The 27677-nt window shown below is 41.5% G+C and overlaps 1 protein-coding gene across 2 annotated transcripts; it reads left to right on the top strand.

Moving 5' to 3' along the window:
• The first annotated feature begins 908 nt into the window (after positions 1-908).
• Positions 909-15165, top strand: LOC139553148 (RNA transcription, translation and transport factor protein-like). Of its 2 annotated transcripts, none has more exons than XM_071365117.1 (8): positions 909-1375; positions 1950-2074; positions 3013-3112; positions 3780-3857; positions 9372-9460; positions 9707-9775; positions 10359-10407; positions 14478-15165. In XM_071365117.1, the coding sequence occupies exons 1-8, from the start codon at positions 1315-1317 to the stop codon at positions 14630-14632; spliced, it is 726 nt and encodes a 241-aa protein (XP_071221218.1). In that variant the 5' UTR covers positions 909-1314; the 3' UTR covers positions 14633-15165. The 2 variants fall into 2 exon arrangements, with proteins under 2 accessions (XP_071221218.1, XP_071221217.1); XM_071365116.1 differs by having other exon boundaries at positions 1194-1375; positions 3013-3113; positions 3772-3857; positions 14478-15063.
• The last annotated feature ends 12512 nt before the right edge of the window (positions 15166-27677 follow it).

Raw genomic sequence — 27677 nt, 5'->3', positions numbered from 1 at the left:
ATGGGCAGCTGGGAGGAGGTGCTCTTATTGTCCATGGACTTTACAGTGTCCCAAAACCTTTTGGAGTTTGTGCTACAGGATGCAAATTTCTGTTTGAAAACGCTAGCCTTTGCTTTCCTAACTGCCTTTGTATATTGGTTCCTAACTTCTCTGAAAAATTGCATATCACGGGGTCTATTCAATGCCAATGCAGTGTGCCACAGGATGTTTTTGTGCTGGTCAAGGGCAGTCTGGTCTGGAGTGAACCAAGGGCTATATCTGTTCCTGGTTCTAAATTTTTTTGAATGGTGTGAACGCTGCGTGTAACACATCCGGTGTCAGGATAAATAAAATGCAAGGTCTGCTAACTTTCTTTAATTATGTTTAATTACCGCAAACAATGAATGGCAAATGCAATTTTCGTATATACGGGTTCGCTGTTTCACCGCGCAGGATGAACAGAGAACTGGCAAGAAGTACGTAAACAGCTGTTCTTATACCGTGATGACGTCGTTTCAACGCGTCTGTTAGCCTATCACAGTAGAGGCTGGGCTTGGTTTAGACTCTGCCCCCCCTTTGCTGGTCCCTTGGCGCGTTCCTTTGTCCACCTCTGGTTGCTGGGTAGATTAGCTCCGTCTTGGGTCTGTCGATTCTACACTAAAACAGTTCCTAATATGGCATTGTCCAGTATTCTAACCTCCTCGTTGGTCTAGAGAGCTGTACCCTTCCCCTCTCCAGATTGTCCACAACTTTTATGGCCTGTGTTGGTCAGTCCTTTCACCTACACACCCACACCCCTCTGTATAGTTTGTGTATGTGTGTAACAAAACAATATTCCTCTTCAACCAATATGCTAACAGGCTATTATGCTTAAACATAAATCCTAACAATGGGGCATGCTTATTTAAGATGGTGAGGAAAGCACTTTTAAAGAATAACCAGGCATCCTCTACTGACGGAATGAGGTCAATATCCTTCCAGGATACCTGGGCCATGTACCCGGGCCAGGATGCAGCAGAGCGGTTCCATTTTATGGCAAAGGATTTACTTGAGCTACTGGCACAAGTAGTACCACCATCTCATTCCCGGGAGCCCGTGTGCGTATGAAATATGTTTTAGTTTGTGTGGATTAAGCAACCCCACCGCCTTATCTTTATTGTTTTACCCCTGTACAGTTGGTGGCGGTAATGCACCACAAACACTTGATGCCAACCGCCGTTAAAACCCACAGAAGAAGACGTCTGCAGGTTAAGCCACAGTAGAAGAAGTGTCTCGCTTTCGGGCTAAAAGTTTCTCTAACGTTAATTATAAAGCTAGCTAGAACAACTTGTCAACATGTTTCGAAGAAAACTGACAGCTTTGGATTACCATAACCCCTCTGGGTTTGACTGTAAAGGTAGCTACAAAACCACGATAAACGAGCTATCTGCTAATGAATGACGTTCATTTTCAGAGCTAGCCATGGCCATGCTCAAATATGTTAGTTAGCATCTAATGTTACCTTTTAACTAACAAGCGCTTACTCTGTCTAAAACATTTCAATACAGCCACGCCTGTAATATGTATGTCGGCTTTGTTTATATTGGCTGGGTTTATGTCATTAAAAATTATTAACATGTGATTCGTGTTAGGTAGTCAGGTTTTGTACTTTTGTGCATTAGCTCAGGTAACGTTAGCTAATTAACTAGCTTTTTGGGAGCTTACTAACAGTGCCAAACAGGCAGTGGAGGCCGAGAACGTAACTAGGTTAGGGGTGGCATCTGAAATTGATACAGTATCTATGCCTTGTTTCTTTGTATTGTGACTAGTCGTATGTGAATTTCAGCCGGTTGTATATACAAACTATAATTTCATGTTAAAGGAAAATCTACTACCACTGGCACATTTGTGCAGGTCAGTTAGCTTTGCAGAGTGAATCTAGCTGACTTAGAATCCAGCCACTGACTTAACTAATATTCTGTTTTGCACAGATGAGACAGAGTTCAGGAATTTCATTGTGTGGCTGGAGGACCAGAAAATCAGACACTACAAAATTGAAGACCGGGGCAACCTGAGGAATATCCCCACCTCGGGATGGCACAAGTCCTTTGAGCAGGTGAGCAGCAAGGCTAGTTACAGTTACTATACTGGAATCAACCCTTGGGTCAGAAAAAGTGTTGTGTTCATATTACATCCAAGTAACACGACATGGATTGTGTTCAGTAGTTTGCACTGTAGCATTACGTTTTGCAATGTATCTGTGTCCTTATTGGAGAAGTTTATGTAGTATCTCCATGTGTTATAACATTTTCTCCTTACTGAACCATGGTGGGGCTCTTTTCCCACTTTATTACCATATCAATTATCAATGTGTTCTCTCAACCCCTTCCCTAACTGTTTACATCATGAGCAAAACAATCAAGCCAGTTCAGTTGTCGAATGCTGCAGATCGAAATGCCATGAATAGAACTGACATAATTAGTTGTTCTAAATGTTGGAGAGGTATGTTTGTTCTACGTTAGCCTACATCTATCTGAACAGTCCAAAATGCTGTGTCCTGTTCAACGTGCCCCAAGATCAGTCAGTAGGCCTAAAAATTCTTAAATGCTCATAGTAAGCTGATTTACCACCCTCATCACTGGTCTCCATAGCTGTGATACACTCTTCTTCATTGAAGAACCTCCATTGGGGTTGTGAAGTTACCATCCCTGTTCCCTGACCGGGAAGTGCCCTCGAATCCTCGCTTCCAACTGACATTTTTGAGAGAGAGGCAAGGGGAGGATGGGACGAGATTGTTTTTAGTTTTTCCAGTGCAAAACATTTTTCTACGGAGTGCGCTGATGAATACACCCCTGGCCCCAAGTGCTCTGAAAGAAAGAGCTACCAGGGGACAGCTAGTAACAACAACATTCCGATGGATGTGAACCACTGAAGAAGAGTGTATCACAGCTATGATCTCAGGCACCTCGTATACACGGTACACCTATTCAGGAGGGCACACTGGGGCGAGTTTTCTCCCTACGGAACATGAGCCTGACTCTGTTTCCTACGCAGTATCTTCGAGATGTGAATTGCCCATTCACTGTCGAAGAGAGACAGGAGTCAGTGGACTGGTTGCTGGGTCTAGCCGTTCGATTGGAATATGGCGACAATGGTACAGTATTTTCTCTTTTGCTTTATTGAAAAAATATTTGCCATATGATTCAGTGCCCATTGTTTGTACTTGGGCTACTTGTTGTGGCATATTACTACTTTAACTATTGTAGTCCATTGAAGATGACAGTACAGTACATTTTCAACCAACCTTTACTTGGATATACCGTGTAGCAGGGGTATTCAACTCTTACCCAATGAGGTCCAGAGCCTGCTAGTTTTCTGTTATACCAGATAATTAATTGCACCCACCTGGTGTGTATGGTCTAAATCAGTCCCAACATTTTTTTTTTTTTTTTTTTTTTTAAAGCAGTGGAACTGGCTTCGAGGTCCTGAGTTGAGTTTGAGGGCTGTACTGTATGAGTTTGAGGGCTGTACTGTATAGTATTGTTGTGGTGATCATGCGTCCTTTAGCCACTAGATGGCAGCATTGTCTTAACAGTGGCATCTTGGGCGGCTCTACCAATTGGGATAATCTAGTTGTGGTTCCACCCTCTCTTGCCATACACTGTATTGTCATTGTTCAGGAATGTCAAATATATGAGCTTATACACTACTAAAGCAAGTCTTTGTTGTAAAAACAGTTTGATGATAGTAGTATGTAGTTAGTGGGGGGCATGGACTAAGTGGTCACTGTCTGGATGTTGTGTGCCCTACTGGCTCCCCAGTTGAGAAGTACAAGAATTGCCCGCCAGCCACAGCCACAGAGGCGGAGAAACCCTCGGATCCCCTCATCCATCTGGACAGTGAGCATAACCACTCCTTCCTCTAAATGTCTATCCCCCTCTCTCCCCTTACCTCTCTACTCCTTTCTCATCCTCTTTACTCCTTTCTCTGTCCCTGATGTTCTGTGATAGAATCGTTTGATTATAGAAACCAGTGAACAACGTAGTACTAAAGTGGGTTAGCTCAACCATGTCTGGGCCAGACCACCAGACTTATTAGACACTCTAATGTACTTGTCCTCTTGCTCAGTTGTGCATCAGGGCCTCCCACTCCTCTTTCTATTCTGGTTAGAGCCAGTTGGTGCTGTTCTGTGAAGGCAGTAGTACACAGCGTTGTACGAGATCTTCAGTTTCTTGGCAATTTCTTGCATGGAATAGCCTTCGTTTCTCAGAACAAGAATAGACTGATGAGTTTCAGAAGAAAATGACTTGTTTCTGGCCATTTTGAGCCTGTAATCGAACCCACAAATGCTGATGCTCCAGATACTCGTCTGTAGAATGCAGTTGTATTGCTTCTTTAATCAGAACAACAGTTTTCAACTGTGCTAACATTGCAAAAGGGTTTTCTAATGATCAATTAGCCTTTTAAAATTATAAACTTGGATTAGCTAAAACAACGTGCCATTGAGCTGACAAGGTACAAATCTGTCGTTCTGCCCCTGAACAGGCAGTTAACCCACTGTTCCTAGGCCGTCATTGAAAATAAGTTCTTAACTGACTTGCCTAGTTAAATAAAGGTAAAATAAAATGTTTTAAATAAAATTGGAACACAGGAGTGATGGTTACTGATAATGGGCCTATGTAGATATTCCATTACATTGTTAATGTTGTACAATAGTCATTTACAACATTAACAATGTCTACACTACACTGTGTTTCTGATACATTTTATGTTATTTTAATGTACAAAAAAATGTGATTTTCTTTCAGAAACAAGGACATTTCTAAGTGACCCCAAACGTTTGAACAGTTGTGTGTGTATGTGTGTGTGTGTGTGGTACCAGTTAAAAGTTTGGACACACCTACTCGTTCAAGAGTTTCTTTATTTTTTATATTTTCTACATTGTAGAATAAAAGTGAAGACATCAAAACTATGAAATAACACATATGGAATCATGTAGTAACCAAAAGTGTTACACAAATCAAAATGTTATATTTGAGTGTTCAAAGTAGCCACCCTTTGCCTTGATGACAGCTTTGCACACTCTTGGCATTCTCTCAACCAGCTTCATGGGGTTTTCACCTGGAATGCATTTCAATTAACAGGTGTGCCTTGTTAAAAGTATATTTGTGGAATTTCTTTCCTTAATGCGTTTGAGCCAATCAGTTGTAGGGGTGGTATACAGAAGATAGCCATATTTTGTAAAATACCAAGTCCATATTATGGCTTGAACAGCTCAAATAAGCAAATGGAAATGACAGTCCATCATTACTTTCAGACATGAAGGTCAGTCAATCTGAAAATTTTTGTAAACTGGCTCTCATGAGGACCGCCACAGGAAAGGAAGACCCAGAGTTACCTCTGCTGCTGTGCAGTTAACTCTAAGTTAATTAGAGTTAACTGCACTTCAGATTGCTTCCCAAATAAATTATTCTCAGAGTTCAAGCAACAGACGCATCTCAACATCAACTGTTCAGAGGAGACTGTGTGAATCAGGCCTTCATGGTCGAATTGCTAAAAAATGAACCACTACTAAAGGACACCAATAGTAAGAAGATTTGCTTGGGCCAAGAAACACGAGCGATGGTCATTAGACTGGTGGAAATCTGGCCTTTGTGAGACGTAGAGTAGGTGAACGGATGATCTTCGCATGTGTGGGGAATATTCAGAGGTGGAAACTTTCCGTGGGAATTAACAGAAATATATGCAAATTAATATTAATCCCATTTAAATGTAGATTTTTTTTGCATTGGAAATATTTACCATATCATATGGAGACAGAAACAGAAACCTTTTTTTACCTTATAATAAGTAGACATAATTGCAAATGATTAAATCCTTCCAATATAAATTTTAAAAAACAATTTAGTTATGAATTGAACTTTAATTAAATGAGTTGACTTCACATGGGATGATTTCACAGAACAACAAAAGGGAATATTGAATGATCCCCAATGATCCATCGCATCTCCCAAAAACGTTTTCAACATACATCTATAAAATGATAGTCTAGAAACTAAAGCTATTGTTGTTTTCCTCTCAGGCTTCCATGTCTTCTCCCTGGACCTTCTCAATGTCCACCTCCTGAACATCATACTCTGAGGCCTCATCTTCACTCTCACTTTCCAACCTTGTTGAGGATGGCGCGTTGTCAGGCTCAAAAAGCCTCAAATTTGCCTGGATGGCCACCAATTTTTCAACCCTTGTATTGGTCAGCCTGTTGCATGCTTTGGTGTGGGTGTTCCCAAACAAGTACCAGTTGCTCTCTGAGGTGGCTGATGTTGGTGGGATTTGGAGGATGATGGAGGTAATTGGGAAAATAGCCTCAGATCCACAAAGTCTCTTCCACCAGGTGGCAGATGAGATATGTTGGCATGACTGCCATATTGCATCTCCATCTCAAAGCCCTTGCTTGGAAGTGTACTTCGCCAGACTGCCAGGAACCTTGCCCTCATCCAGGCCAAGGTGGCAAGACACGGTAGTGATAACACCATAGGCCTTGTTGATCTCTGCACCAGACAGGATGCTCTTGCCAGCATACTTGGGGTCCAACATGTATGCTGCGGCGTCTATGGGCTTCAGGCAGAAGTCTAAACGCTTTTTGGTGCTTTTCAGAACTGCGGTTTCCTCTGCTTGGAGCAACAGTGAAGTGGGCAGGGCAGTACGGATTTATTCTCTTACATCCTCAAGCAGAGTCTAAACATCAGACAGGATGGCATTGTCTCCCTCAATCCGTGCAATGGCTACTGCTATAGGTTTCAGACTGTTTACCACTCTCCCAAAATACATCATCCAGGAGGATCCTCTTGATGGGGCTGTCCACATCGGCATACTGTGATATGGCCATTTCTTGGAGAGACTCCTTCCCCTCCAGGAGACTGTCAAACATGATGACAACACCACCCCAACGGGTGTTGCTGGGCAGCTTCAAGCTTCTTCTCACTTAGCTTGGTGAAATAGATTGCTGCTATAACTTGATGACCCTTCACATATCTAACCGTTTCCTTGGCTCTCTTGTAGAGTGTATCCATTGTTTTCAGTGCCATGATGTCCTTGAGGAGCAGATTCAATGCATGCGCAGCACAGCCAATGGGTGTGATGTGAGGGTAGGACTCCTCCACTTTAGACCAAGCAGCTTTCATGTTCGCAGCATTGTCGGTCACCAGTGCAAATACCTTCTGTGGTCCAAGGTTATTGATGACTGCAGATGAGCTGAAGGCAATGTAGAGACCGGTGTGTCTGTTGTCCCTTGTGTCTGTGCTCTTGTAGAATACTGGTTGAAGGGTGGAGATGATGTAGTTAATTATTCCTTGCCCACGAACATTCGACCACCCATCAGAGATGATTGCAATACAGTCTGCTTTCTCTATGATTTGCTTGACCTTCACTTGAACTCTGTTGAACTCTGCATCCAGCAAATGAGTAGATAAAGCATGTCTGGTAGGAGAGGTGTAAGCTGGGCGAAGAACATTCAGAAATCTCTTCCAATACACATTGCCTGTGAGCATCAGAGGTGAACCAGTTGCATACACAGCTCGAGCAAGACATTCATCAGCATTTCTCTGATTTCGTCCCTCCATTGAGTCAAAAAAAACTTCTGATTCCAGGAGGACATGAGCTGTTGCTATCGATAAGGTGTCTGATTCATAATTTTCACCTCAAATAGAAGTAGAGGGACTTTTGTCAGAGGTTGCTTGTTGTGAGCGCTGAGGGAACTTTATGCACTTGGCCAGATGATTCTGCATCTTTGTTGCATTCTTGACACATGATGATTTGGACACAGTATTTGCAAATGTACACAGCTTTTCCTTCTACAGATAGTGCCTGTGGCATTTTCCTGTAAAGATTAGGGAAAAATGAGAAAGAAACAAATGAAAGTCCATGTACAGATGAATAGTTAAGCAGTTAGATTAAACAACTCCTTTGTAAGATAAATGTTTTAAAATGAAACTGGTGAATTAACACTCCTCAGTTAGCAGGCTTAAGCAAGCTAAAAACCCACATGGTAGAAAAAATTAACTAGCAGAAATTATTAACTAGTTAGAACTGATTTAAACACACTTTGCTGAAGGCTACTATTTACTAGTTAACAAAAAATAATGTATGTCATATAAAATACATTTACCCCACACATTGTAACCAAACTTACCAGAAAGCATGTACAGTTAGAGTTAGAAATTTACATACACCTTAGCCAAATACATTTAAACTCAGTTTTTCACAATTCCTGACATTTAATCCTAGTAAAAATTCCATGTTTTAGGTCAGTTTGGATCACCACTTTATTTTAAGAATGTGAAATGTCAGAATAATAGTGTAGAGAGTGATTTATTTCAGCTTTTATTTCTTTCAACACATTCCCAGTGGGTCAGAAGTTTACATACACTCAATTAGTATTTGGTAGCATTGCCTTTAAATTGTTTAACTTGGGTCAAACGTTTTGGGTAGCCTTCCACAAGCTTCCCACAATAAGTTGGGTGAATTCTGGCCCATTCCTCCTGACAGAGCTGGTGTAACTGAGTCAAGTTTGTAGGCCTCCTTGCTTGCACACGCTTTTTCAGTTCTGCCCACAAATGTTCTATAGGATTGAGGTCAGGGCTTTGTGATGGTCACTCCAATACCTTGACTTTGTTGTCCTTAAGCCATTTTGCCACAACTTTGGAAGTATGCTTGGGGTCATTGTCCATTTGGAAGACCCAACTTCCTGACTGATGTCTTGAAATGTTGCTTCAATATATCCACACATTTTTCCTTGCAAATGATGCCATCTATTTTGTGAAGTGCACCAGTCCCTCCTGCAGCAAAGCACCCCCACAACATGATGCTGCCATGACCTAGAATTATGTGTATCTCACAAAAAAAGGTTCACTGTTATAAGCTTTTTTTTATGAATTTAATCAAAATTCCCCAAATTCCCGGGCTTAACTTCCCATGGAAAATTTTCGGAAGTTTACAGGAAAGTTTCGGACCCTTTGCAACCATAGGTGTTTTGCTGGTGACACTGTCAGTGATTTATTTAGAATTCAAGGCTCACTTAACCTACCACAGAATTCTGCAGCGATATGCCATCCCATCTGGTTTGCACTTAGTGGGACTATCATTTTGTTTTTCAACAGGACAATGACCCGACATAACTATGAAATAAGGTTTGATGTCTACAATGTAGAAAATAGTTAAAATAAATAAAACCCTTGAATGAGTATGTGTGTACAAACTTTTGACATGTGTGTGTAATTTATATATATATATTACACACCACGCACACACACAGAATCGCACCAACGGGGACAGTTGTGACTCCAGCTGACTTCATGAATGTAACTGCGTCAACAGCCTCCATGTTGTGTTGACAATAAGTGTGTGTGCTCCTCAAGGCAGCAACCCAGACTTTAAGGCTGGCGTCTTAGGCCTGGCTAGCCTGCTGAAGATCCAGCGTCACGACGACTACCTGGTCATGCTGAAGGTGAGAACCAGCGGCAACCGAGCCCCATATCAGACGTACTAATATCCTTTTCACACTACTGAGCCAAGCCTAGCTGTAGTGCGAGGGCCTGGTTACTCACCCAAAATATCTGAGCCAGTACAGTTCAGATCGGCACTTTACTTTGAAAAGGGTCTTACTCTTTTCTTATGAACAGGTTATAAATGACGAACCTGTGCTGATTTCAGATTTGATAACAATGGTGTGGTCATTTCCCTTGTCTAACAGGCTATAAGGATCCTTATCCAAGAGAGGCTGACCCCAGAAGCCATAGCCAAGGCCAGCCAGTCTAAAGAGGTGATTCACTTTTGAAGATTGAGTCTTTGACTGATGGAGATCCACCTACACGTTTAGGCTTCATCAAAATGCGTTGTTTTGAAATGTGATCCGAAAGAGTACCCACAATATTTCAGACCTGGGTCCAAACAGTATTTGTTTTCATTTACGTTGAATTGAGCCTGCCTGGTGTGCCAGATGGACAGGTTTTGCACTGGGAAAGCTCAATTAAGCGCAGAGTGTATTTGAAAGAAAACAAATGTAAATTGATCCCAAGTCTGGCATATTTCTATTCTTTCAATCTGACATGATCATACATGGGAACTCTCAGCACACGTTACTGCTCAGGGCCCGTATGTATCAAGCATCTGACTACTAATTCAGGATCAGTTTTGCTTTTTTAATCACAATGAATAGGATCGAACGTGGACCTGATCCTAGATCAGCACTCCTACTCTGAGATGCTTGATTCATACCTATTGATTCATACCTATTCATGATAGGTAAGGCCTGTGTGCAGTGGTCTGGGAGTCGTCTATGTGGCTATGGTATTTTAAGCGGTCCGAACATACAGTATTTATTCCTGTTTTTGCCTTGTCTCAAGGGTCTCCCTGTGGCCTTGGACAAGCACATCCTCGGCTTTGATACCGGAGGTGAGTAATACACACAAACTAATTTTTAAACAATGTGCCATGTCATCCTTAATTTTCTCATAAATGGACTTTGACTAAATTACATTTTGAAACACGTAATTCTCCCATCTTCTTGTACCCAAGGCGATTATAATCATCTAAATTGTCTCTCAACATTCTGTCCAATTGATATGATAGACATGGCATTTATCTTGACTGTACTGTTGATGTAATACTCTGTAGGATTGCTTGGGTGGGTATGGCCATCACATTGTGTCAAGATCTGTTCCAGATCAGTTGGAGACACATCTGCACAAAGGAAACAAGGCATGGAACGTGTCATTGTGGAGACTACAGTGGTTCTTCATGTAGAAGTTGCAGCACACCTTGCGGGCTGCCGCAGAATTCTGTGGCACGTTATTTAAGTGTCAGCCATTGTTGCATTAATGCTAGTTAGTGATTGTTTGACCACTAGGGGGCATCTTTGAGAAGCATTTGACAGTCTGTAATATTGGCTGTACTAGAGAATTTAAAACCTTTTTTTGTAAGAACATTGTGCTTAATATTATGGTGTTTCTATTCCAAGAAAATCCAAAAATTCAACGTTGGGAAAATATGGCGCTGTACAACATGATTGGTCAGGAGTAGGCTACAGTACTAAGAGCAAAGTAATCCTAACATTTCCACACCCTCATTGTAGTCTAACCAATACCAAAACAGAGATTCAGTGAAAATAAAAAATAAAATGGATTTATCAAGACCAAGCTTGTTGCAGAGCAGCACGAAATGGTGCTGAAATAGTTGAGTGTTTCGATCCTCTTTTTCTCTCTCACTCATTCACACGCTGTCTTGACCTCTGAATGCTCGGCTATAAAAAGCCAACTGACATTTTACTCCTAAGGTGCTGACCGGTTGCACCCTCTATAAGCACTGTTTATATTATTTGGCCCTGCTGGTCATCTATGAATGTTTGAACAGCTTGAAAAATGATCTAGCCTTCATGGCCATGTACTCTATCTCCAACCAGTTCGGATTTAAGTATAACTTTTGTATGACGCCTTTAGTGAGAGGTCTAATGCTTTAACATTCAATCATTTCTGCCCTCCGATTCATATTCATTATATAAATAGGCCCATGTGCACCTTGATATTGGGGGTGCGCCATGCGGCCGTGCCTAAAGGGGGGATGGAGCCGGTCGGGTGCAACCCAGGCGACATGAGATGCGGGGATCCGAACTTGGGCGAGAGATGAAGCAACCCTCCCGGCACAGAACCCTGCGCTGAGGGAAGGGAGAAGCGGAGGGCCTACCCAGTCCTCAGTCATAGATACTCCCGCTGTTTAACCGTGCTTCATTGGTCTGTTTCGCCTGATGGCCCTCCGATTTGCACTTGTTAGATGGCCCTCCGACCTGCAATCGTTTTCTACGGTTACATATGTGTTCCCTTTCTTGCAGTTTATCTTATTGCATGTTTTACTCTCGTCCTGAGCTTATAGATAGAGTTAATCCTTCATTAGATGAACCACAACATGTCGGCTAAAGCAATTCTTTTTATTTTATTGAACCTTTATTTACAGTGGCTTGCGAAAATATTCACCCCCTTGGCATTTTACCTATTTTGTTGTCTTACAACCTGGAATTAGAATATATTTTTGGGGGAGGGGTTTGTATCATTTTATTTAGAGAACATGCCTACCACTTTCAAAATGCAAAAATAATTTTTATTGTGAAACAAACAAGAAATAAGACAAAAAAACTTAACTTGAGCGTGCATAGCTATTCTCCCCCCCAAAGTCAATACTTTGTAGAGCCACCTTTTACAGCAATTACAGCTGCAAGTCTCTTGGGGTATGTCTCTATAAGCTTGGCACATCTAGCCACTGGGATTTTTGCCCATTCTTCAAGGCAAAACTGCTCCAGCTTCTTCAAGTTGGATGGCTTCCGCTGGTGTACAGCAATCTTTAAGTCATACGACAGATTCTCAATTGGATTGAGGGTCTGGGCTTTGACTAGGCCATTGCAAGACATTTAAGAGTAAGTAGACCTTTATGTAGTAAAATAAAGGTTAAATAAAAGACCTAACCACCTATGGTAAGCCTACAGTATATCTAAAAATATACATGTAGTTATCCTGACTTAAACCCGATCGAACTTGTTTGGCATCAACTGAAAATATTTAATCCGTAATGATCCAATTCTCCCCCGACCCTCCTTCTTGGCAAGAGTCTATTGTTCTACTAAAGTCCCATAATGGGTGGATGGATTAATTACAGTCATTTACCATTCTCATTCTGACTGGAAACGTTGTTTGCAGAGTTCACGATCTCATTTTGAAGTCCTTGTTTTAAAAAATAACGATATTTTGTAGATTGTTTTCAAATAACCGAAAGTGAGCAGTTGTAATCTGAAAAAAGGAGAAAAGGCCATTCTTGAACATGGGGTGAGACAATAGGCCCTTTTAATTTTGCCTGGCTTGCCATTCCAAATAAAATTGAATGTTTTTTGCTCATACAATTTAAACAGGTCGCTCTCCGCCTGACTCTCTGCCAATGCCGCCTGGCAATCAACCAAAAACACAGCATCTACCATTTCCAGCGAGACTATTCAAGCCATCGACTCACTGATGGTTGATGAGCGATCGGCAAAGGCAATCTGGAATCTGCGTCCTGCAAAACCAGTTCGGATTTAAGTCAACTTTTTGCATGACTGATGCCTTTAGTGATGGGTCTAATGCTTTAATATAGAATAATTTCAGCACTCCGAATTCTTACTCATTATATAAATAGGCCCATGTGCATCTTCATCAGATGAACCGCAACATGTCAGCTAAAGCGACTTTAATTAATGAATGCATCAAATCAACCAATGTCAGCCTTTAAATTCTTTATTATCCAAATGTTTAATGTGCGTGTGGGCGACACGGGAAGTTGCGTCAATTCATAAACCATGTCCCATCGCGAATCTCTTCCCAACTATTTTGCAATCTATATGGCTCTTCGCCAATAGTTACATTTAGAGGATTGGAGGATTCTAAATTAATATCTATGGGGTATTTTTCATTAGGGCAAATCTGGAAAATGACATGCGCAAGAGACTGTGGTAATATTTTTCCTTTTAGAGACTATAATACATAGTGTCCAGGTCAAGATATCCAAAACATTTCTTTATTAAAGACTATCAGAAAGAATGTTGGTACTTATTTAATTTGATCCAAAGCCATGAATGAGTGAGTCACTCAGCTTTATGTAGGTGCCGAGGCTATATGACTGCGCCATCAACTTGATTATTTAGCAGACATCACTTGCTTATATTCAGTCAACACATTTCTTAGGAATATCATGGAATATAACTGAACATTTTTGTTTCTCTTTGAATGAAAACCTTAGTGTAACAACAGTTTTTTTTAGTAAGTAATATGCTACATTGCAGTTACAGCTTCTTCTGACCAAATAGAAACAAAAGTGTATTTTTTTCAGGTGTGCAGGACAGAGGAATAGCAATTCTTACACTATTGTTCTAAATTCAATCACCTTCATTCAGTGAATTGAAATTCAATTTTGAACTCTTGCACAATTATCAGTTTAAATCGCCCATTCATTGTCAGGTAGAGACACATTAGGCCTTGGGACCCAAAAGCTAATCAGTGCTCTAACTCCCCCTTGCGGTGGTCTGGAGCAATGGAAGCAGTGACGCAGGGTAACGTACTAAACCACAAATTACCTCTAAATCCTGCGGCATAATCTCAACTTTTAATTGAGGAACCACTAGTGTGTCATTTCCCCGTGAACCACTTTGTTTGAAGTGGCCTGTCATGTCAACATAATATCAGGCTATGTCAGGGGTTGTGCCTTCTTGAGAAGGATGTGTGGAAGTGTTTTGATGGATCACTACAAAGATGCAATATGGCTTTATTAACCCCCTTATTTTGGTAGAAGATATCATGGGGGAAACAAAAGCACAATTACATGCATCCTACTTCATACATGTGGTCCTTCATGAATTTTACTGTGGCCTCAATCGCTGATCACCGACTGAGCATAATCTCTTCCTCTCTAACATGGCCTCTAACGGTGTGTGCCTCCTTTCTCTGCAGACGCCACCCTGAACGAAGCGGCTCAGATCCTACGTCTGCTCCACATCGAGGAGCTACGAGACCTGCAGACCCGGATCAATGAGGCCATCGTAGCCGTCCAGGCCATAATCGCAGACCCGAAGACAGACCACCGCCTGGGCAAGGTCGGCAGATGACCTGGCCTGCCTGACCCCTTGACCTCTGCCTTTAACCACCAACATAGTCTGTGAAAAAGAAGTACCACACAAACTATACATGGATATTGGTCCAAGACCTTGTCCTTATTTTATTTTTGTCCCTCAACAACTAGGACTAAGCCTTTGAGTTTCATTTTTTTTCTGTGTGTGTGTGAAGGATTTGGGACGGTTGGAATGAAATGGACTAGTTTTTTTGTTTTGAGAAAGAAATGCATTTTTGTGGCATGAGTGTTGGATTGAGAATGTATGAAATACATTGGGGAGAAAGCAACTTTGGTTTGTGTTCATAAGAAATGGGAAGTGCTATCAGATTCTGTGCTGAAATTACCCTTGAGATGGAATGAGCGATAAAACAAGTCAGGAATTACATCTTAGGAAAGATAAATGATAAAAAAACTGGTGAACAAATATTTGGCGACCATGTGGTGAAATACAAAATGATTAGTGCACAGAATACTCAAATACTGCATTGCTGTGTGTTCATTCAATACACATGGACAGATATAACTGGACTTGTGCCTCAAAGATCTAGTTTATTTTTAATTTTTATAGGAAGCCAAAGTATGAAATGAGGTAAAACAAATTTACAAAACTTTATTTGCAGGGGAAGGAAGTCACAGTTGACGTTTGGAAATTTACTTTGGTGGTGGTTGGTGAAATCCTTGCTTTGTCTCAAGTGTCCTTCATTCGAAGTCTATGACAGAAGGGTTCTCACAGGGGAAAGCACTTCAAGACTCGCCCGAAATAGCACCATAAAACGATCCTCTATCATTAGTCTCCCTGCATCAGATAACTACATTAGGTCACAGGACAGTGAACATCCTTGACAACTACACCACACTCGGCTATCATCAGTCACAGAACAAACATTACTTTCCAAACGTGTTATTGTTGACCTTCGTAAATACCAGGGGAGAATGACTGCCCCCGCTCATTGAAGCCACCGAAGTTCAAGGCCAACTGCGGGCATTATTAGCAGAAAACAGGATCCCCATTATCGTGAGTGGAAATCTTTGTTGGACAATTATAGTACCAATAATTGCTTCAAATACACCAGCTGTATGTCCTTGAACCGATTATCAAAAAATGCTCACACAAAGGATAATTGAGTTGCTAATGGCAGCCTGCAGTACCCCGGTCAGCCTTCAACTTGAGTTACTCAATGAGATGGGGCAACACTGAGCTAGCCTGCAACCTCATTTCCTGGAGTTGCTCAAAGTGTGCATGTCTCCATGAGACGCCATCTTAACCGACTGCATTTAGCTTCAATGCTCTATTGAGTCTTCATATAGGAATGAATGGTGTCACGTGATCAATGGCTTTGTCCAATCATCTCATGCAAGACTGAGCTCATAGAGCTCATGCAACTAGGTTTCTATGGCTTTGAAGTGCTTTGATGTCTCGGCGAAGACCGGTCATATTTCTTCACCTGGGTCTTTAGTACAGTGATTTGGCAGCAGTTGCCTTCTACTTGAGGAACTTGCTACCTGACAGGTTCTATGCTAAGGCTCTGTACAGCCTCGGTCATTTGGCGTCTTTTTGTTTGTTGCAGGTGTCCGCTCTGATACGTAACATCAAAATGAAGTATGGCCCCCAGTACAGTGCGTTCAGAAAGTATTCCTACCCCTTGACTTTATCCACATTGTGTTATGTTACAACCTTATTCTAAAATGGATTAAAATGTTTTTTTCCCCCCTCATAAATCTACACAACACCCCATAATGACAAAGCAAAAACAGGTTTTTAGAAATGTTTGCACATGTATTAAAAATCAAACTGGAATATTACATTTACATAAGCACTCAGTACATTCTTGAAGCACCTTTGGCAGCGATTAAAACCTTGGGTGTGTCGCTACAAGCTTGGCACACCTGTATTGGGGGAGTCTCCCATTCTCTGCAGATCCTCTCAAGCTCTGTCAGGTTGGATGGGGAGCGTTGCTGCACAGCTATTTTCAGGTCTCTCCAGAGATGTTCAAGTCCAGGCTCTGGCTGTGCCACTCAAGGACATTCAGAGAAACTTATCCCGAAGCCACTCCTGCGTTGTCCTGTTGGAAGGAGAACCTTCACCCCAGTCTGAGGTCCTGAGCGCTCTGGAGCAGGTTTTCTTCAAGGATCGCTCCGTACATCTTTGCCTCGATCCTGACTAGTCTCCCAGTCCCTGCCGCTGAAAAACATCCCCACAGCATGATGCTGCCACCACCATGCTTCACCGTAGGGATGGTGCCAGGTTTCTTCCAGATGTGACACTTGGCATTCAGACCAAAGAGTTCAATCTTGGTTTCATCAGATGAGAGAATGTTGTTTCTCATGGTCTGAGAGTCTTTAGGTGCCTTTTGGCATACTCCAAGCGGGCTGTCATGTGCCTTTTTACTGAGGGGTGTATTCCGTATGGCCACTACCATAAAGGTCTGATTGGTGGAGTGCTGCAGATATGGTTGTCCTTCTAGAAGGTTCTCCAATCTCCACAGAGGAACTCTGTCAGTGTGACCATTGGGTTCATCTCCCTGACGAAGGCCCTTCTCCCCAGATTGCTCAGTTCCAGGAAGAGTCTTGGTGTTTCCAAACATCTTCCATTTAAGAATGTTGGAGGCCACTGTGTTCTTGGGGACCTTCAACGCTGCAGACATTTTTTGGTACCCTTCCCCAGATCTGTGCCTCGACACAATCATGTCTCGGAGTTCTACGGACAATTCCTTCGACCTCATGGCTTGGTTTTTGCTCTGACATGCACTGTCAACTGTGGGACCTTATACAGACAGGTGTGTGCCTTTCCAAATCATGTCAAATCAATTGAATTTGCCACAGGTGGACTCCAATCAATTTGTAGAAACATCTCAATGATGTTCAATGGGAACAGGATGCACCTGAGCTCAATTTCGAGTCACATAGCAAAGCATCTGAATACTTTAAAAATATATATATTGCAAAAATGTCTAAAAACCTGCTGTTGCTTTGTCATTATGGGGTATTGTGTTGTAGATTGCTGATTTAAAATAAATATTTAATCCATTTTAGAATAAGGCATTTTAGCATCTCTTGGCTTCTTCAAGCTACTGACGCAGACCTTTGGAACATCTACATTCTTAAAAGTCAATTAAATCCATGTAATATAGCCTACACCCTCACAATAAATACATTATTTATTTTAGAGAGGTCTAAAGAAACATGTGGTACCCTTCCTGCAGGCTCATCCTGACATGACCCTCCAGCATGACAATGGCACCAGCCAAGCTGCTCGTTCTGTGCGTGAGTTCCTGCAAGACAGGAATGTCAGTGTTCTGCCATGGCCAGCGAAGAGCCCGGATCTCAATCCCATTGAGCACGTCTGGAACCTGTTGGATTGGAGGGTGAGGGCTATGGCCAATCCCCCCCCCACCCCCCCCAGAAATGTCCGGGAACTTGCAGGTGCCTTGGTGGAAGAGTGGGGTAACATCTCACAGCAAGAACTGGCAAATCTGGTGCTGTCCATGAGGAGGACATGCAGTGCAGTACTTAATGCAGCTGGTGGCAACACCAGATACTGACTGTTACTTTTGAATTTGACCACACCTTTGTTCAGGGACACATTCAATTTCTGTTAGTTACATGTCTGTGGAACTTGTTCAGTTTATGTCTCAGTTGTTGAATCTTGTTATGTTCATACAAATATTTACACATATTAAGTTTGCTGAAAATAAACGTAGTTGACAGTGAGAGGACGTTTCTTTTTTTGCTGAGTTTACTAAGGCTATTGTAAGAAGGCATATGCCAGCATTGTAGGCCTACTGCCTCTGCCCAGAGGCCTACTGGGCTTTCATGGCCACGGCCATTAGAGTTCACTTTGCCACGTATGAGCCCTGGTTACAGTCCCTGAGTTACGTCCAGCTCACGTCTAGTTATGTGATCTAGTTGTGGGAAGCATTCTGTTTTTCAACATTGTGTTGGGTTTAATTACATTGATATATCTAGTGAACAATGGATAAGAAACAATGGGCGTGACGGATAGAAGTAGTCACTACAGGTGTGATTAAGCCTTACATCAAAGTTGCCTGAAGCTGAATGGAAAGTTCTATTCCTTGACTAGTTATTCAGAAGAAAATCCACTGTGACTGTCTAATTTACATACAGTGGGGAGAACAAGTATTTGATACACTGCCGATTTTGCAGGTTTTCCTACTTACAAAGCATGTAGAGGTCTGTAATTTTTATCATAGGTACACTTCAACTGTGAGAGACGGAATCTAAAACAAAAATCCAGAAAATCACATTGTATGATTTTTAAGTAATTCATTTGCATTTTATTGCATGACATAAGTATTTGATCACCTACCAACCAGTAAGAATTCCGGCTCTCACAGACCTGTTAGTTTTTCTTTAAGAAGCCCTCCTGTTCTCCACTCATTACCTGTATTAACTGCACCTGTTTGAACTCGTTACCTGTATAAAAGACACCTGTCCACACACTCAATCAAACAGACTCCAACCTCTCCACAATGGCCAAGACCAGAGAGCTGTGTAAGGACATCAGGGATAAAATTGTAGACCTGCACAAGGCTGGGATGGGCTACAGGACAATAGGCAAGCAGCTTGGTGAGAAGGCAACAACTGTTGGCGCAATTATTAGAAAATAGAAGAAAATAGAAGAAGTTCAAGATGATGGTCAATCACCCTCGGTCTGGGGCTCCATGCAAGATCTCACCTCGTGGGGCATCAATGATCATGAGGAAGGTGAGGGATCAGCCCAGAACTACACGGCAGGACCTGGTCAATGACCTGAAGAGAGCTGGGACCACAGTCTCAAAGAAAACCATTAGTAACACACTACGCCGTCATGGATTAAAATCCTGCAGCGCACACAAGGTCCCCCTGCTCAAGCAGGCGCATGTCCAGGCCCGTCTGAAGTTTGCCAATGACCATCTGGATGATCCAGAGGAGGAATGGGAGAAGGTCATGTGGTCTGATGATTCAAAAATAGATCTTTTTGGTCTAAACTCCACTCGCCGTGTTTGGAGGAAGAAGAAGGATAAGTACAACCCCAAGAACACCATCCCAACCGTGAAGCATGGAGGTGGAAACATCATTCTTTGGGGATGCTTTTCTGCAAAGGGGACAGGACGACTGCACCGTATTGAGGGGAGGATGGATGGGGCCATGTATTGCGAGATCTTAGCCAACAACCTCCTTCCCTCAGTAAGAGCATTGATGATGGGTCGTGGCTGGGTCTTCCAGTATGACAACGACCCGAAACACACAGCCAGGGCAACTAAGGAGTGGCTCCGTAAGAAGTATCTCAAGGTCCTGGAGTGGCCTAGCCAGTCTCCAGACCTGAACCCAATAGAAAATCTTTGGAGGGAGCTGAAAGTCCGTATTGCCCAGCGACAGCCCCGAAACCTGAAGGATCTGGAGAAGGTCTGTATGGAGGAGTGGGCCAAAATCCCTGCTGCAGTGTGTGCAAACCTGGTCAAGAACTACAGGAAACGTATGATCTCTGTAATTGCAAACAAACGATTCTGTACCAAATATTAAGTTCTGCTTTTCTGATGTATCAAATACTTATGTCATGCAATAAAATGCTAATTAATTACTTAAAAATCATACAATGTGATTTTCGGGATTTTTGTTTTAGATTCCGTCTCTCACAGTTGAAGTGTACCTATGATAAAAATTACAGACCTCTACATGCTTTTTAAGTAGGAAAATCTCCAAAATCGGCAGTGTATCAAATACTTGTTCTCCCCACTGTAAGTTAACTTACCAGTGTGGACTCAAAACAAACACATTCTACACATTTACAAACTACCTGTTTTTAAAGTGTTATTACAACCATCGTGTTATTTTGTTACTGAAGCTTATATATCTAATAACTTGACAATGATCCACATCATTTGGGTGGACAAATAATGTGTTATGCAGCAAAACACAACTATCCTTTTTGTAGATTGCAAACCAGTAACATGAGTCACTGTTGATCCATCCTCTTCTGATCTAATGAGATGGATGTAGGATTTTCTACGACCTAGAATCGAGGCCTTTCCCATTCATGAAGGACGAAGCTAGGCCCCTCTTGGATCTCATTGGCGAAGACTGAACTAAAGTTAGGGGTTATATGTCAGACTCTCCTATACCACTTGCCCAACATGTTTTACCCCATAGGTTGTATATTTAAAAAATTGAAGGTGATATAACTTGTATCATTGTTATATGGCTGTGAAACCCATAGCCGAATGGCTTTCAGACTGAGCATTTTTCACTGGAAATTGCTGCTGACATTGAACATAGCTTAGGGTTAGGGTAATTCATTCATTTCAGGATCTCCTATACCACTATTCCCAACATTTTATATCCCATAGGTTGTAAATAAACCCTTTTTAAGGTGATATAACCGGTATCATTATTATAGGACTGTGAAACCCATAGCCGAATGGCTTCAGACTATGCATTTCTCACCATTTATTTACGGAGAGCAATTTCCGTTTTATAACAGGTAGTGTCCATTTATTTACAGTCGTGTGTTTATTATTTCTTTCTTCAGTGGAATACAGAATATGTATAAAAATGGCAAATATACCAAAAGCTAAATCAAGCCGAGATTTACGACTATTTAACCATGTTAATCATTATTGAAACATCAATACATGACAACTGCATACAAGTATTATATAAAAAATAATTCAAAGAAACTGAAGAGTTGGCTGTAACATGAGTACAAACAAAGTGTGTGTGTATATGTGTGTAAGTGTATGTGTGCGTGTGTATTATAATTTCCCACCATGAAAACGTATCCCCATTCCCCAATCAAATTCCATCATCAATAACACAAAAAAAATATATGTCTTTTTTCTTCAATCTGGCAACCCTCATAAAATTCAACATAGCCTTGTATAAAATGCATTATGAAAGAAATGGTGTAATGTACACGAAATATGAAATGCATTATGAAGGCCTACTGTTGCCTACACGAAAAGTACACCAGTATCCCAAAATATAAGTGAAAACAATCATAGAAAACAGTATTGGCATTAATACATTTTAAAAAACAAGGTAAGGCCGCTATTATATAAAAATAATTTCGGTGACAACCTGGTTGATTAACAATATTGGGTTATCACGTTTGCTTTTTTATATAAATAAATGTGAGACACAAAAAAAGGCAGTGTAGAGCACCATTGCCCATCATGCATTGCTTTAATATGTTTTAAAAGATTGTTCTGTTTGCCACCATTTTATTTATTTTTTGCTAAGAATGAAGTTGCACAAAAACATAGTCTTCTCCTACGAATTAAATCACACACAAATGTGTTATTTCACTCGATTTAATAAGCCACACAAAAAATAAATCTGCTGAAATACTCTGAGTACATATTTGCACAAATTGAGTGTGAGATTGTGTTGTGTCTCTTCAGGTGTCTGGGGGTTTAAAAGCGGTACCCACAACAGGCATATCCGTTGTCACCTAGTAGGTGGCCTTTATATGCCCCCCTTGCTCACAAACGACTATTGTCAAAGATTCTGGTGTCATGGGTGGATCCTGGCCATCTAGCTACGATGTTGGTGAGCTTACCTTTGTCGACGCAGACTGCCCGCACGTTGATTGAGCAGCAACCTTCCCAATTACGGAATAGTTCTCCATTCTCGCCACTAGGGTTGGGAATAGGAATGTGTGTACAGTCTATTGCCCCTAGTACACCTGGGAATATAGCTCTCCTGTAAAATCCAGCTGCTGTTTCCTCTGTAGGATTGAACCGTATGTACTGATTCCTTCAGACCGGCAATAGCACTGGACACACTCTGGCTACAATCCTGCAGATGGTTGACTTGTGGAGTTCAAAAAGGTCCCCTTCCACCATCTGGAAATTTCCAGTTGCGTAGAACCGTAGGGCCACCAGGAGCTGCAGTAGTGGGGTTACAGCCTTGTTCCTATCACTCCCATGCTTAATGGTTAGTCCAACCTTTCTTTCCAGTTGCATTACAGTGCTTGGAGAAGCATCATCTCCTTGAAAACTCATCGTTATCATAAAACTCAACAGGATTCAACTAGTCTCAAATTATTCTCGGAGGAACTCTGTCGTTTTGTTCTCTCCACAGGAGATATGCTGCCATTGCATCAGTTAAACCACCTCAAATGGCAGTTTATAATTAATCTCCAATCTAAGTTTATATTCAATTATTATATATTTTTTAGCAACAGATTTATAATTAATCCAGGTTTAAAGAGAAAAGTTAACTTAGATTAGAGGAAGGATTTCATTTAAAACTAGGTTTAACAATTGGTGCAACAAGACGAATAGATAAACTTTGATTTAACCCAGTTTAAGAGTTAATCCATGTTGGTGTAACCCATCCATTAGAACTGATGTGCATAAAAAAGATAATGATGACAAAGCACAGGAAAATAACTTCTGGCGCTCTAGAGTGCATTAGATAGCTCAGAGGTGGTTTATTAAACTGCATTCTAATGTCCACTTTGCTTATGGAAAACCATATCAAGCGAGTAGAAATTTAAAATGGAAGTTATCCAACTTCCTCGCATGCTTCTGTTATGGGGAAAAGTCCACAATTAAACTGACATTAAATGTGAAGAATAATACATTTGCATCTGTTGGCCATCAATCAACCTATTCATTTCTATGCCTATGTAGGCAACCATTTTATACAATAAATATGTTGAAATCACGATATCACTGGAGTCATTGCAAATCAATTTGTTCCACTTGTGTAGCAGCCTATCTGGAGCTGGCAAACATATTTAATAAATAGCCTACAACTTCAGTTTATTGTTCTTGTAGCCTTAATGTTATTATGCAATTATTAATGGCCATGTTAGTTAATGAAATTGGAAGTTCTCAATTCTGATCATGGTCACAGTTCAGCTGTTGTTAGAATGCATTCGACTGAAGGGAACAGTCAGTCAAACTAGGTTACTGGTTAAAAAAAAAAACTGGCTGTTGTTGACAAGCATAGGCCTATTCAGTTCATATCCATATTTTAATATTTGATTCAGTGATTTAAATTACGATCCTATCCACAGTAGCCTATTCCAGCAGGCAATTGGGAAACGGAAGCACTTTTTACCTCAAAATCACCTCGCTGTTCATGTTGAATAAAAATCAACTAAGTAAGCTGACAAATTGTTTATTTTACATCTTGCCCAAGGCTATTGTAGGCTATCTGAAATTAGATGTAGGCCTATCAGGGGCTATAGGCTACCTGCATCTAATAAGGGTGAATTATCTTTTCTCTTGCGACATAATCATATTCCTTTACTAGTCACATTAGCTCGCAAGAATTATGATTTTGATAGAAAAACAAATTTTGCTTCTTTGGACGTTAGAATTTAAATCGAGATTCCTTCTTAATTCGCTCGGTAACGTTATGGAAAAAGTATTTTTTAGCTAAATGTGGCAACTCCTTTTGCTAGTTTTCAGGTCTTGTGGGTGGGTTTGGATTAGTCATTGGGCTAGAATTTTTTTCTAGATCTGGCAACCCTGCGACCAAGTGACCTCTCACATCTGATCATGCTGTGCCCTCTATTTGTCAGGCAGTTCAGAAGCGGGAGGGGTTCACCGACACAGCTGATATAACCTACAGCCCTCAAACACAACTCTGGACCATGAAGCCAGTTCCACTGCGTTTTTTCATTGTTCCCCTCTAATCAGGGACTGATTTAGAACTGGGACATCATGTGGGTGCGATGTATTGTCAGGTAGAACAGAAAACCAGCAGGCTCTGGACCTTGTAGGGTAAGAGTTGAATACCTGACCAAGAGGATTTAGGGAGAAGGGGGGAGAGGGATGAAGTGAGTTAGGGAGACTGTTATTGAGAAAATTAGGTAGTTAAAGAGACAGTGTTCAACAGGAATCTGTGTGTGTGTGTGTGGCCTCACCTGGTGTCCACACTGAGTGGCTGCAGATTACTTTCTACTGAAAAACATGCATAGACAAACAATATAGCGTAGTAACATGAATATAAACTATTCTCCATGGTAGGTCCTTTTGTCTATTCTTTGAAGATGGAAGGAGCCACAGTTATACATCTGAGCCTGCTTACTGCTCAACACAGTCCATCCATCAGATTGATACACAAGTGTTTGGGTTGTAGGGTGTCTAACTGTTCTACATTTTTTCAATATGGGTGACTCTTAAAAGAGCCTGTTTTGTTTTTGAGCAGGCATCACCCTTACCTGAACAGGCCCTCAACAGAGAGTAGAATTTCAAACGGAGAGAAACTGGGAATTTAATAACTGCAGTTGACATAGCTAAGTAAATGGAAGAATACTCTTATTGCAATGTGGGTGGCTCTTAAAAGAGTCTTTGTTTGTGCATAGTGTAGTCTATGGCACAAGGTGTTGCCCGGGAACAGCACCCTCTTCAAGGAAGTAGGAGGTGAAGGTCTCCCGCACACAGAGTTCCTCCCATTTTGCGTTGTTGGCCTCCATCCGGGCAGTAGAGGATGCCTGGTTATTCTTTAAAAGTGCCTTCCTCACCATCATAAACAAGCATGCTCCATTCAAAAAATGTTGAACCAGGAATAGATATAGCCCTTGGTTCACTCCAGATCTGTCTTCCCTTGACCAGCACAAAAACATCCTGTGGCGTTCTGCATTAGCATCGAATAGCCCCCGTGATATGCAACTTTTCAGGGAAGTTAGGAACCAATATACAAAGGCAGTTAGGAAAGCATAAGGCTAGCTTTTTCAAACAGAAATGTGCATCCTGTAGTACACACTCAAAAAGTTCTGGGACACTGTAAAGTTCATCGAGAATAAGAGCACCTCCTCCCAGCTGCCCACTGCACTGAGGCTAGGAAACACTGTCACTACCGATTAATCCACAATAATTGAGAATTTCAATAAGCATTTTTCTACGGCTGGCCATGCTTTCCACCAGGCTACCCCTACCCCGGTCAACAGCCCTGCGCTCCCCACAGCAACTCGCCCAAACCTCCCCCACTTCTCCTTCACCCAAATCCAGATAGCTGATGTTCTGAAAGAGCTGCAAAATCTGGGGCGGCAGGGTAGCCTAGTGGTTAGAGTGTTGTAATTGAAAGGTTGTAAGTTCAAATCCCCGAGCTGACAAGTTACAAATCTGCCGTTCTGCCCCTGAACAAGGCAGTTAACCCACTGTTCCTAGGCTGTCATTGAAAATAAGAATTTGTTCTTAACTGACTTGCCTAGTTAAATAAAGATTAAAAAATCAGCCTGGCTAGACAATCTGGACCCTCTCTTTCTAAAATGATCTGCTGAAATTGTTGCAACCCCTATTACTAGCCTGTTCAACCTCTCGTATCGTCTGAGATTCCCATAGATTGGAAAGCTGCCACGATCATCCCCCTCTTCAAAGGGGGAGACACTCTAGACCCAAACTGCTACAAGACCTACAGTGGGGAGAACAAGTATTTGATACACTGCTGATTTTGCAGGTTTTCCTACTTACAAAGCATGTAGAAGTCTGTAATTTTTATCATAGGTACTTCAACTGTGAGAGACGGAATCTATCTCTATCTTTCCAATCTAAAAAAATCCAGAAAATCACATTCTATGATTTTTAAGTAATTAATTTGCACATACCTGTACATAGCCCACCTGTAATTAGCCCATTCAACTACCTCATCCCCAGACTGTTATCAATTGTATTTATTTTTGCTCCTTTGCACCCCAGTATCTCTACTTGTACACTCATCTTCTGCACATATATCACTCCAGTGTGTAATTGCTATATTGTAACTATTTCACCATTATGGCCTATTTATTGCCTTACCTCCGTTATCCTACCTCATTTGCACACACTGTGTGTAGACTTCTTCTATTGTATTATTGACTGTATGTTTGTTTATTCCATGTGTAACTCTGTGTTGTCGTTTGTGTTGCACTGCTTTGCTTTATCTTGGCCAGGTCGCAGTTGTAAATGAGAACTTGTTCTCAACTAGCCTACCTGTTTAAATAAAGGTGAAAAAATAAAATAAATAAAAATGCAGCTGGGGATCCAATGTGCCCTGTGAGATAGAGACATGTTAAGGTAGCCAGTGTTCAAGTGGGGCAGAAAGTGTCCTATTCTGAGGCAGTGAAGAAAGTAAAGGATAGCTCAAGGTTGAGTGAGTCGACTGGGAGGCCCCCAGTGAGTAGGCGTGAAGAGAGCAAGCCAGAGAGGATGAGTTTTAGTAAGGTTGCATTTATAGCCATGGTGATCAACTGCACTGCACTGATGGAGCGAAAATCACAGAAGATAGATGTGGTAGTTGTAGCAGCAGAGAAATATTTGGGTTTGAGAGATTTTAATGAAGATCTACAGGAAATTTGAGGGGTTCCATCCTCCCTGTCATGGTTCTTCCTGGCACCAGAGGCCGACAGAGACCACCCTAGAGACTTTTACTGGACTCAGGTGTGTCTTATTATTTAATAATTCTGTCCCTGTTAAAATAGGTTTTCTGAGCTCCTTTGCAGAAGCTTGAATTGTTTACCATGTGTGGTTGTTTCCTGAGTGAGTTTTTGAGACGAGCTGTGTTCAAATACTCATACTACCCACACTAACTGTGTGGGTAGTAACGGCTCTTGTCGGAATGAGTGGACCAAAGCGCAGCGTGGTAAGTGTTCATGATAAATGTATTACTCAAAAGACTCGAACAAAATAACAAAGAGGGAAAACCGAAACAGTCCTGTCAGGTGCAGACACTAAACAGAAAACAACTACCCACAAAACCCAAACGAAAAAGGACAACTTATATATGATCCCCAATCAGAGGCAACGATAGACAGCTGCCTCTGATTGGGAACCACACCAACATAGAAATAAAGAAACTAGAAGGCCCACCCTAGTCACACCCTGGCCTAACCAAAATAGAGAATAAAAACCTCTCTATGGCCAGGGCGTGACACCTACCGTGCTATCTGTGATGTGAATTGAGTATGTACAGTGGTTCCTACTTTAAAAGTTGCAAGCTTACACCGCAGGACTTAGAGGTAATTTGTGGTTTAGTATGGTACCCTGCAGTCAGCACTTCATTGCTCCAGACCAGCGCAAGGGGGAGTTAGAGCACCAATTATGCTT

Source organism: Salvelinus alpinus, chromosome 25, assembly GCF_045679555.1.
Source record: "Salvelinus alpinus chromosome 25, SLU_Salpinus.1, whole genome shotgun sequence".
Lineage (NCBI taxonomy): Eukaryota > Metazoa > Chordata > Actinopteri > Salmoniformes > Salmonidae > Salvelinus > Salvelinus alpinus.
This window is presented reverse-complemented; position numbering and strand designations above follow the sequence as displayed.